This window comes from Chiloscyllium plagiosum, chromosome 44 (genome assembly GCF_004010195.1).
Source record: "Chiloscyllium plagiosum isolate BGI_BamShark_2017 chromosome 44, ASM401019v2, whole genome shotgun sequence".
Classification (NCBI taxonomy): domain Eukaryota; kingdom Metazoa; phylum Chordata; class Chondrichthyes; order Orectolobiformes; family Hemiscylliidae; genus Chiloscyllium; species Chiloscyllium plagiosum.
This window is the reverse complement of record NC_057753.1, coordinates 12313338-12325723: the sequence shown is the minus strand read 5'-3', so window position 1 is coordinate 12325723 and position 12386 is coordinate 12313338. Positions and strand designations below refer to the sequence as shown.

The 12386-nt window shown below is 41.1% G+C and overlaps 1 protein-coding gene across 1 annotated transcript; it reads left to right on the top strand.

Annotated features, from left to right (window-relative positions):
- The first annotated feature begins 624 nt into the window (after positions 1-624).
- LOC122543669 lies at positions 625-7513 on the top strand. Its single transcript, XM_043682479.1, has 4 exons — positions 625-710; positions 843-1133; positions 1903-1956; positions 7146-7513. The coding sequence occupies exons 1-4, from the start codon at positions 668-670 to the stop codon at positions 7511-7513; spliced, it is 756 nt and encodes a 251-aa protein (XP_043538414.1). The 5' UTR covers positions 625-667.
- Positions 7514-12386: the final 4873 nt, after the last annotated feature.

Below are 12386 nucleotides of genomic sequence, written 5' to 3'. Positions count from 1 at the left end.
TTAATTGTCAGTCGATGGGAATGCGGAGAATTCAGATAAATCTTGGACTTTTTAAACGTCACGACAGGCTTGAGTTGATTAATCAAACTGTCAAACTGTACATTGGTATGAAACCCTTCACAAAATGAATACTTGAAGATGTTTCCATACGGTGTTTCACAATGTCGACAATTTGACTGAGTTATCTCACATGTGAACCTAAGACTCAGAGGTCAGACAGATACGGATTGACTGAGTCTAAGGCGCTCTCCTCCTGGTTATATATTGTACCAAAATCATGCCAACCAGTTCAGGGGAACATTAATGACTCCGTGTTAGTAATGGAATGTAGCGAATGGGGTTTCCAGATTGTGAAATATACCCCGAGTCCTGGACCAACATTTCAAACTCAAAGAAAAGCACAAATGAAACCAGATGACCAACTTTCCCGCTCAGCTCTCAGGGTGGACGTAGATGCAGCCTCTACTCACACAATAGTTTCCAACCCCACCCCCTGTACGTCAGCGTAATGTTGGCAATGATTTCACATCCGGATCAAGGACATCTGCATCTGCAAATTAACGTGATCATTCTCCTTCATTTTAGTCCAGCTCTGAGCTGCCATCTCCCAGAGGAGCAGTCAACTTCCAGACTGCATGAATCATCTGCTACACCAGGCAGCAGCACGATGGGAGTTATTCTTGTCTTTTTACTGTGTGCCTATATACACGGTCAGTACGGATCCAACAATCCAACATGGTGCACAAGTAGTACAAAGCTTCCCGAATCCACAACAAAAATACAGGCATTGTCTCTGGTTGAGTTCCACTGTGCGGACTAATATCTCTCCGTTTAATTTCCAGAATCCTTCTGTCAGTCAGTGGTACAGTCCCCACCAGCGGACATCAAGGAAGAGTGCCAGTCTTTTACCATCAACTGCGTTTTCTACGGTGGCTTCTTCGCATTTGCTTTGCAGCGGGGGGAATTCTTCAAACAAACACAGACTGGAACAAAGCGAGAGCGGATCTTGTCAGCAGGACGGTTTGTTGTGAGGACGAATAAAGAAGAAAAGACATTTTCGCTGGAGGTTCATGATGTGAATGTTAAAGACACTGCCACCTATTATTGTAAAGCTTGGTATAGCTATAGCACACAATGATTTGACCCTGCCTCCCACCATACCAAAACACTCTCCGCATATTATCACAGAAGTAAATGAAATTCCGAAGCCCGTTAGCCTTGAACTCCCCACGTCTCCGTCTCTGACCACCAACTCCACAGTCCAGTTTATACTAAAATTAGGTTGTCGCTGTTATCATTTTGAGTTTTGTAAATGCTGAAAACGTTCGTTAGTGATGTCTTTTGTTGGATCGCTGTTAATGAATCCGTGTTGAGAATGACTGATCCCTTTTAGGCGGCACTAATAACAGATGGGATCCAATTCTGATGCTGGGACCTGGAGCCGCTTTAAAAACAAAAAATTCGCATCTGACTAATACCGGGAGTATTGATGCTGACTAGAAACATTGTGTGAATGTTTGGAATTACACAGTGAATGAGACCTAAACAAATATCATGTCCAATTACAATCAATGTTCTGTGGCCCGTGGCTACGTATGCATTAGAAAAAGTTGGCGTCCTGGTTTGATTTTACTGTACTTTCTGACTTCTATTCTGGATCTTTTACATTGCACTCAATTTTTGAGAAGAGCTAATCTCCAGTTCAGGTTCTTGTGCCTTGTCTCGAAGATTTTAGAATTTCCTCAAAGACAACTTAAACTGACGTTTTATATCCAAATTGGAATTGAGTGTGCTGACTCAAAGCAACTCGATAATGAGGTAAAACCGAGTGATGGTTTTTACCAAAGAGATTGGTGTGTAAGTAGTTTTTTGCAAAGGTGTGACCGAGAACCTTGTCATTGTGGTACTATGATGAAGCAGTGGATGGATCTGGGACAATGGTGACCGTCACAGCTGGTAAGTGAATTCAAAACCGACCGTGTTCAACATTGTGCAGGAAACTACTTACTGTAGCTGTATTCTTGAGATCTATATTCCATCAACATAACTTGATTTAAAATAACACTTTTTTAAGGCAAGTTTTCATTGCAATTTTAGATTTGAGAGCAGAATTAGCAGTATGAGTCACGGCTGGGAGTAAACCAGAGACAAGAGACAATAGGTTTGGTTGACCTGATCTGTAACATTCTTAGTATAAAATGGACCTAAGGTAATGCAAACATAATCCTAGTCTCTCACTCTCAATGTCAATTGTTCTAAATGGATTCAGGTTATCAAACTGCTAAGTCCCAAGCACACATGTTGAATTGGATGCTACTGCAATAAAGGAGCTGTCTTATGTGCAGAGGATTTCTGTCTGATCCTGGCAATGGGAATGAGGAATCAGGAAAGAGCGCCTTGTTTTGCAATGATTTGTCTGAGTTCTGGAGAGGCACAAAGCCGAGAACATGTTAGAGCAGGCTACAGATTTCCTAGTTTTAGTCCTGGCAGAATTTTACAATTGGCTGAATTTTACAAGTGGCTGAACTTAATTTTATCCTTTCCGATGTTTCTTTCTGTTGCCTTAATATTCGCATTAATTTCATCCCTTTCCTCCCTTAGAAGGAAACAAATAATTTCAGGCACCCACCCATCGTAAATGTTAATGTTTGAAATACTGATGCTGGCTTTTTTCGACTGGGATCTCGAATTTTCTGACAAACAGCCAAATTAGAAACGAATGCGACTTTCCATTTATGTTCAACTTTTCAATTCATAGAAAGCAGACAATCAACGCAGTATTTAACAGTTTGACATAAATCTAGATAATGCCCGATCGTGATAAACTGGCTCCTTTCAATCTGGTAATTCATGGTCTTTTCTGACTTTCAAGGACCCCTCCAAGAGATGTCTGGTTTTAAGATGTTGCCCGATTTGTCACTGTAGACGTCTCCAAAGTCCTTCTTTTATAACGACATTTTTTTTTCCAGGTTGATGTCATGCCAACCTTGAACAACACTCTTATACCACTGAACTCATTAATTTAACAGTTGTGTAAACAGGAGACATAACTATCCACCGTATGTTGAATCAGTCGAAATACAGAGGCGAAGTAACCTTTAATATCAGTGGGTTGCTGAGGCCTTGTGTTTCGTTTTGCTTCTTCCTTTCACAGTAAGCGGATCTATTGTTTGGTCAGCGGGTGGTGGTGCAGTGTTGCTCTGAGAACTGGGGGACTGTGACCAGCAGTGTGGCACAAGGATCGGTGCTGGGTGAACTGCTTTTTGAATGAGAATAACGGAGGTCTAGTTAATAAGATTCCAAGTAACACCAAAGTTGGTGATATAGTAGACAAAAACATTTTCCTCAGAATACAACTGGATCTTGGTCAGACGGTTCATGGGTTGTGGAATGGCAAACAGCGTTTAGACTAGATGAAAGATGAGATGCAACCTTTTTTTTAGGGCAAATCAGGGCAGCGTCTACGTTCAGTGGTAAGGACCTGGTGAGCGTTGACAAATAAAGAGAACGTGTAGTGCAGGTTCTTCGTAATTGGAGTTGCAGGTAGACAGTACAGTGAAGAAGGAGTTTCCAAAGGTTCCCATTCTTTGTCAGTGCATTAAATATAGCAGTTAGGAGGGTCACGTTGCACCTGAACAGGACATTGGTTAGGCCATTCGTATAATGCGTTCAATTCTGTTATCCCTGCTATACGAAAGATATTGTGAAACGGAAAAAGGACTCAGAAGAGATTTGCGCGGATGTTCAGAGGTTTGGAGGGTTTGAGGCATAAGCAGACACAGAATGCACTGAGGTTTTTCTCCCTAGAGATTCAGAGACTGTGGTGTAACATGACAGAAGTTTATAAAATGATGAGCAGAATAGATAGAGTGAATAGCCAATATCTTTTCCACAGCGTGAGGGAGTCCAAAATTAGAGAGCATCGCTTTCATGCGACGGGGGGAGATTTAAACCAGACATAAACATTAACTTTCTCATGTTGAGTGTGGCGCGTTTATGGAATGAACTGCCAGAGCAAGGAACAGACACAGTTACAATTGCAACATTTGAAAGTCAACAGGATAGGCATTTGATTAGGAAGGCTGACGTGGGATGTGGGATAAATGCTGGGAAATGGGACTAGATAAATTGAAGCTTCCTGGTCGTCATGGACGAATTGATCTGATTGGTCTGTTTCCATGCTACACATCTCTTTGAATCTATAACGCTGAACTTCAACTGCAAGCACAGGGTCACAGTTACCTATAGGACTACAGGAGGTTGTATTATATTAACCATAATTTATGAAAACGACTGTACTTAATAAAAACGTATCCATTTCTTAAGGGATCTGATAAATAATCCACATTGTGATAGATGTTTTAATGCAAACGATATCAAAGTATTTGGAAACAGCGGGGGGGCATAATGTGAAGACAGATGAGCCACGCTGATATTGCTCAATTTTCCGGCCCTATTTAAGGGAGGAATGGCCTCTCTTGTTCAGATTTTTGCATCATCAACTTGATTTTATTTTACACCATTCAATAAACGGTTGAGCAGAATTACGCGTCATTTGGAAAGTTTGAAAAGCCTGGGGCTCCTCTCGAAAGTTGGCAGAATGAAAAGGTTCCAGAGAAATCTTTGACCTTCGGTTAATAGCGAAACCAAATGCATGTGGAGATTGGTCCAATTGTATGTCACTCAATACGAAAGTGCCTTACAATACATGAAGCGCCAAGACAATAGATAGATGTATTCAGAGGAATTTATTTGAACTGAGACAGTTCAGAATGTGGAGCTGGCTGACAAGTGGAGTGATTGGAACGAATGGTTCATTATGATGATGGCGTCATTGCAAACTGGAGAAAGAAAACTGGAAGGGAATGGAAGGAAACAGGAATCAGTTAGAAATGTATTCGTTATAGTTCAGGAGGGAGAAGGCATTTGGAGCGCACAAAAACAAATGCAGTCAATTGCCCTGAATGGACTATTCTTGATCTGATGTCTCCATGTTATGTAAATTTCAGAGAACACCTTGCCAGGAATCTCGGAGAACTGTTCATCAATGGAGTGAGGTACTTGAAATTGTCAGATATCCTGAGAATCTAGTTCTCAGTGAGGGAAAAACCACTGTGTAAGTGGCAATGCCTGAACCCACATGTCAATTGTGCGACTTTGGGACCAATTCACGGGATGGGAAACAGCAAGCCAACGTCACAAAATGAGAGTTATAGATTTTGAAATGAAAAGATTAGAAACAGTTATCAGAGAAGTAAAATCAAGCGAGATTTGTTCCCTGATGTATGGAAAGACGAATAGTTCCAAAGTTATCCTGGAGCTACAGTGTGGTTATGGAATGTCGCAGAACGTTAACATACAGGCATAAGATAATGAAACTGTCGTGATAAATTGCAAAATAATGCCATCAGTCTCATAAGCTGTATTAAGAGGGGCATTCAGTCCAAAACCAAATAGACAGTTAAATCTGTAAAACATGCTTTGAAACCAACGAGAACATTGTATTAGTTAGTGGAAACGTCATTTTGGACGGATGTGAAGGCATGACAGAGCATGCAGAAACATGTACATGAATTATTTCACGGTACAAGGACTTTGGAGCTGGAGATGGATTGAAGATGTTCTGGCTACTTCAAGAAGTGAAGTTCGAAAAAAAATCGAGAACAAAGGACAATACAGCACAAGATCGGGGCCTTCACTTCTATGAGTTTCCATTGACACATTTTTACCTTCCATACTACAACTGTCTGCACACATGATCTGTATCTTTGCATTCCCTTCCTTTTAATGTATTCGTCGAGGTGCTTATTGAAATCTGCTACTGTGTCTGCTTCCATCGTCTCCTCTTGCAACGCAATCCCGGCACTCCCCTCTCTTTGTGTGAAAAACCTGGCTCGCATACCTCTTCTATGATCTCCCTCCTCGCACCTTAAACCTGTCTCACCTAGGAATTCACCCCTCCACCCTGGGAAAAAAACCTCATACTTTCCATTCTCTTCGTGCAATTCACAATCTTACAGACGTCTGTCAGATCGCCCTGCAATCTCCTGCGTTCCTGTGACACCAAACCCATTCTACCCAAACATTTTTCACGGCTAAAATCCTCCATACCATGGAAGTCCTGTCGAACAGATTTAGTATGGTCCCCAAACCATTCGCTTCCTCCCTACTTAATGAAGGTAATCAAAATCATGAACAGTGTGGACAGAGCAGATAAAGTCAAAGTGCTCCCGTTGGTGGAAAGCTCGAGAACTGAAACAAACGCATTGAACAGAATAGATAAAAGAATCAATGGCGACTTAAGTAAAAGGAATTTAATTTGAATGGTTGTGATGGATAATGTAATTCCTGAGACTGCAAGAAAGGCAAACTTGGCCAAGGTTTTATAGAGGAAATTGCATAATTATCTAAGAAGGAAGAGTGTGTCAGCCGCTGGCAGATAGTGGGAAGTGGTAGTCATTGAATTCCTCATTCAAAGACACAGTATGAGCACGTCAGACCGAATGACCTTCTGCTGTGCCAGTACTGTTCCTTAATTCTCTTCCCGAATACGGTGGCTTACAGATACTTACCGTTCATCTAGGTCAATAACTGCTGATGAGTTTTATGACGTTCTGTTGGATCTTACTGACCATAGTGATGTAACATGGCGGGGGTAATTGTCCGTTATGTAAATCTGCGAAGTGATCATCTGAGTGAGGAGGAGCATGAACTATTTTTCCCAGATGCACATTTAACAGAAATGCAGAAGAAGATTTTTAATAAAATCGATTGAAGCAGACACCACAGTATCTGTAGTGCATATGCAGATACATCAAAAAAATCCAATTCCTCCCATTCTGTAATTTTTGCCCGTTCTCCTGCGATCCTTCCCTGTTGCAGTTCATTTCCAAATACCGTTCGAAATTTAGTCTAAATTCTGAATTCTTATAATGCATTCTAATGTTTGAATCTGGTCATAACAACGCACTCTGCCAACAACAAGAAATTGCAACATTTGGATATTAATTTGTTAATTAAGATGAAGACAATGTCAAAGCTGGGTTAAAGTCAGAAAAATATCTTAAGAACAGAATTATTTGCACGATTTCCAGGTTTCCAGCACAACCAGTACTCTAAAATCTCTTTTTTAATATATTCTACAGATTCCCCGTCCCTGGTGTCTAACAGCCCTACTGTCAAAACCTCAGTTGCAGGTGACACCATTACTTTAAGCTGTAAATATTCAGGATTCTGTCAGTACACAGTTTACTGGTACCGTCATGCCCCAGGACAGGGTCTGGAATACCTGCTTCAGAGATACACTTCAGGACAGCAGAATAACAAAAATGCAGCTGGAGAAAGAATTTCTGCTGATATTGACTCTGCAGCGAAAATTACTCGATTATATATCGCCACCATACAACAAAGTGACTCTGCTGTGTATTACTGTGCACTGAGTCGGCGCTCAGCATACACTATGATCCAAATGACGGAAAGAGCTGTACAAAAACATAACTATGCTAACGATTAGGACACAGTGATACAGAGCACAGGGAGAGCTGTACCAAAACCTGAATGTACTGACGATTACAGCAACAGCAATACAGAGAACAGAGACAGCTGTACAAACAAATGAAGTGGTTTGCAGTTGAGGGAAATGGGAAATTTGAAATCTCGGACTGCAGCATAGAAACTTTATTCATTGTGTGGCAATCCAACGTACATAACGGAAAGATGATAATTATATGAATAAGATTGTGATTTTGAGAAAATTAATTTTAGATATTACTTTCTGCACTTTTGAATGCTTTCCTTGGAAAATTGGTACTTGGGGAAGATGGTTTGTTCTCTTCTACACAGAGAGAGAATAGAGAAAGCAGATTCAATGAACACTTACAGAATTTGTTCAAATTTGTGGAGTTCTGGGGAAGCAGAAATAGTCGGGGTAATACTGCTTCAGAGAGCAGGGATAATAACAATATGGAAAATGCATGAATATTTGATTTTAAATTTGTATTTATATTATTTGGGGGAAATAAATCCCAGTTAGACAAGTACTTTCTAGCAAGATTTTATGTGAATGCATAAACTGTTTTTCTTACTGTTCACAGAAAACTCAGATGAAAACGATAGATTCCGTTTAGCTGAGTTTCCATCATCAACAACTAACCATTTCCATTTATTACTTTAATTGTCATGGAAGGTGTATTCCTCTTTCAAGGGAGTAGATCTTTCCACTTCACCTTAATTTGAATTTAGAAGTTAATTTTATTTTGTCATATTTTATTCCTTGAATAAAATAACTTTGGTTAGTTTGAGGTTTTACACCATCGTGAGAATCTGCCCGGAAGACTCATCTGTCAGTTAGATTCTGTTTGTGCAGGTTCTGTTGTGGTTTTACTGTTACTCACTAGCAAGTGCAACTTCTACGTCCTCAACAACTTAAATTCCCGACAAAAAAAAAATTCCTGATTCTGTCCTGTGCTCCACGAATCTCTGAGTTTTACATTATGTACAATGCTCAGGACTGGGGTGGGCTAATCAACTGTCAACTGGAGAATGACAAAATCTTGACAGAATGACAGAACTCTACAATAAAGGTTCTCCGCTCTAACTACAGCAAACCAGTTTCACCAAGGCGTCGAACTCTTCTCTTTCGTTCTCCCCTCCCCCCTGTAATTTTTCTTCTCCTGACATCACCTCCACGAGCTCCATGCACTCTACTGTCAATGAGGTCTGATGTGATTCGGTAACAAAAATATTACTTTCTCTAACTGTGCTGTTATTAAACTGATGGATTGGTCGTTCTTTATTCTTCACCAACCCACTAAATAAGGAATTTCTAATCCTGTCTCTTTGAACACATGCGTAATTTGAATATTTTTATAATATCAGCTCTTCATTCCCGGTGTTACAGTTCTTACGGACGAGACGAGAGCACGTAAAAATATCTTACGAAGGGTGTCAAGGCCCTCACATTCTCTTATTGTAAAAATAGATACGAACTCATTGTTCCAGATGTGATGTGACTGATGAAATAACACAACATTAAGCAAAACACAATTAATTTATGCATTGAAGTTAAAATGCAAACAAAAGAAAACATAATTTAGAATAACTTAACGAGTGAAAAACATAACCGATTAATACATAAAGTACAATTTGCTAATTAATTGTTCGAATACAGTAACTAGCATAACAGTTCCCTGGCAAGACAGTATTCGAGAAAACGTTCCTGCTGGAGCTCTTCTACCCCGCCTATTCTTTTTCTTTCCTTCGGTTATTTTTCTCATTTTTATGCTTGTTCTCCCCTGAACCCCAAAACCGAATCGTTTTGCAGCAGCAGGCATGCGTAGCAAGTACCAGAGCAACGGGGCCTGACAGAGGGCCTAGTTTGCAACCTCTAAATTATCATGCAGGTTGCAAGGACCCAGAATCCCTGGAGCAGCGCATGGGATGCAAGTCTCCGATAATCACGTGAGCTATGAGTCCCAGAGCAGCACGGGAAGTCGCCTCAGACACGTGAGTAAGAAGCGAGATTTGGACCGAGACTGGCGTGGGGAAAGCAGCACTTGAACTTACCTTGGAGCAACTGCGTGCCAGAATGGAGCGGACTGGAGGCTTGGAGTGGAGCATAGAGGGCTGGTAGATTGGAATCAACGTGGATGCGCTATGCTGAGCTGCAACGATGTCATGTGTATTTGAAATGTCTTATCTTGCTGTAATGTCAAACCTTTAAATATGTTCTTTTTTCGATCTTAGTTTTAAACTCTGCAAATAATGCAACTACTTGTATACCTCTGTTGTATGCAGGATTTCTACCGAGGTACTTGTACTTAAGATGTCGCCTTCAGAACGCAGACAGTTTAAACAGTTTCACGAAATTATTACAATGGATTGCATGTTACAATAACGAATATGCTATTCTATTCTATTTTGTTATATTAAGTTCTGATTTATTACATTGTATTCTCAACACACCTCTTGGCAAAGAGGTCAATTCAAAGACGGGTTTTTTTCATGTACTTCTCCAATACAAGAGGGAACAATATCAAGAGAGATTTCAGAAAAAACTAGCAGCTCAGAATCATTCACTGAAGCGTCCAGCTCTTCTGGGAGTACAAACAGCTTCTGACTGCTCAAGCTGAAAATATCGAGAAACCCTGGTTTCTTACTGCATGAATACTGATTACTTCAGCACAGATCAGACATAAACCAGGCTCTCAGCTTCCTCGTTAATTACAACAGACAACCTCTACAAACAGTTATTAACTCGCCATCACAAGTAACTATCACAACTGCCTTTTCTCTCGCTGATCCTTCTGTTTTCTTTTATGAATCGAAACTCATATGTATTTCTCACTGCATGATTACATTTTGTTCCCAGTATGCCGACGCTTACTTTTTGTTGTACGAAATGATGCGATTGTTTCTTATTTCCTTTCGCTTAACTTTGCTCCTGTTGTTAATTTAAGCGTTAAATCATGGTAGGAGATCCTAGTTATGGGCCTCCAATGCAATTTGGTAATTCAAGGACAGTTCCCATGTCCCTGATTCCTTCATGTGCAGGATGTGTGTCCAGATGCAGCCCTTGTCTGACACTTTGATAGCTCTGTAGATGCGGGTGGACTCACTTTGAAGCTTCAGCGAAATGGAAAGAGCCATGGATAGCACGTTTAGTAACTTGGTCACACTATAGATTAGATTAGATTACTTACAGTGTGGAAACAGGCCTTTCGGCCCAACAAGTCCACACCGCCCCGCCGAAGCGCAACCCACCCGTACCCCTACCCCTACATTTACCCCTTACCTAACACTATGGGCAATTTAGCATGGCCAATTCACCTGACCTGCACATCTTTTGGATTGTGGGAGGAAACCGGAGCACCCGGAGGAAACCCACGCAGACACGGGGAGAATGTGCAAACTCCACACAATCAGTCGCCTGTGGAAGAGTGATAAACAGTGTGGCAAAGCTGTCCCTTTAAAAAGTTATTTTGTCCATAGATTATTTTTTAAAATGGTCAGAGGTACAGAAATATTGGGAAAGATCCTAGTGTAACAAAAGCAGGAGAGTGTTCCGTTCTCCCAGTTCAAGATTTTATAAGTTTCCTATAGTTGTAACAGTCAGAAGCTGCTGGTTTTCGGTATAACAGCAGAAGCTGCGGCAGTGAATAATGTTCCATGCTTCAGCAGAAGATGCTTTACTGATTTTCTTTTTGAAATCTCTTCTTTCTGTGAGACTCTGTGCATGAAATTAACTTTTGCCATGGTGTGTGTTTTTGAGATGTTGTAGGAAATGGAATAGCTCCTTCGCTAATTTTCTGTGTCGGTCATTTAAGTTTCCAAAAGTTAAGATCTACTAAATTCTATTTCTTATTGTTTGTGTTTCAACTGTAGCGTTTAAATGAATTCTGTTTTGCTTCAAGCCGTCTGGTTCAGTCAGCTTCGTCACACCTGGAATATCACTTCACATCTGCCTAAAGATAAGGAAAGGTTGCGTTCCAGATTACCTTCTAAAAATATTTTGAGGGGCTCTGACCTAGGCTAGAACAACAGACGGAGGAAGAGCACGAAGGCAGTGTAGGGGTCGTCTGCAGTCATCTCCCTTCAGAACAGGTAATCAGTTTTGGACATTGTTGGGAGAGATGGCTCACCAAGAAAAATTTGCAGCAGTCAGGGTCATGGTAAGATGGCTGGCCATTTTGCACAGGAGGGAGGATAAAAACTGTCAGAGCTGGAGGGATAGGGGATGAAATTGTTAGCGGAACAGGTAGATGCTTCTGCCTTCATAAAAGAAAGTTCAGTATCGTATGCTGCCTCCGTGATGTAGGGGTCAAGGACGTTTCCAAGCGGCTGAAGGACATTCTGAGGGCTCGCGGGGTTGGGTGGGGGGCGTGGAGTTGGGGAGAGAGTGAACTGCCAGCTGTCTTGATATATATATAGGCACCAACAACACAGGTAAAAATCGGAATGCTGCCCAATGAGCTGAATTTAGGGAGTTACGTATGAAAGTTAAATGTACGACTTCAAAAGTAGTGATCCTGGAATTACTACTCGTGTCACATTCAAGCCAGAGTGAGAATAACAGGATAACTAAAATGAATAAATGGCTTGGAGGCTGGTGCAAGAGGGAGGGATTCAGATTGGTGCCACACTGGATCCGGTTCAGGGGAAGATACGGCCAGCATAAACCAGACGGTCTGCACCTGGGATGGACGAGAAACAATGTCATGGGGAAGTGTTTTCTATTGCTGTTGGGAAGCGTTTAAAACAACATGGCAGGCGAATGGGAAACAATGCACAAGTCGGAAGGACGTGAAGTTTGGGCAGAAACAACGACAGTGAGGGAAAAAGTGAAAGTAGAAGGCAGAGACATAAAGATAATAATAAAAGTGAGCAAC

Coding starts and splice junctions, on each gene's coding strand:
- LOC122543669 (XM_043682479.1), top strand. CDS start 668: ATGGGAGTTATTCTTGTCTTTTTACTGTGTGCCTATATACACG. Junction 1,134..1,902: donor TTGGTATAGCTATAGCACAC/AATGATTTGACC, acceptor CCTTGTCATTGT/GGTACTATGATGAAGCAGTG. Junction 1,957..7,145: donor AATGGTGACCGTCACAGCTG/GTAAGTGAATTC, acceptor TATATTCTACAG/ATTCCCCGTCCCTGGTGTCT.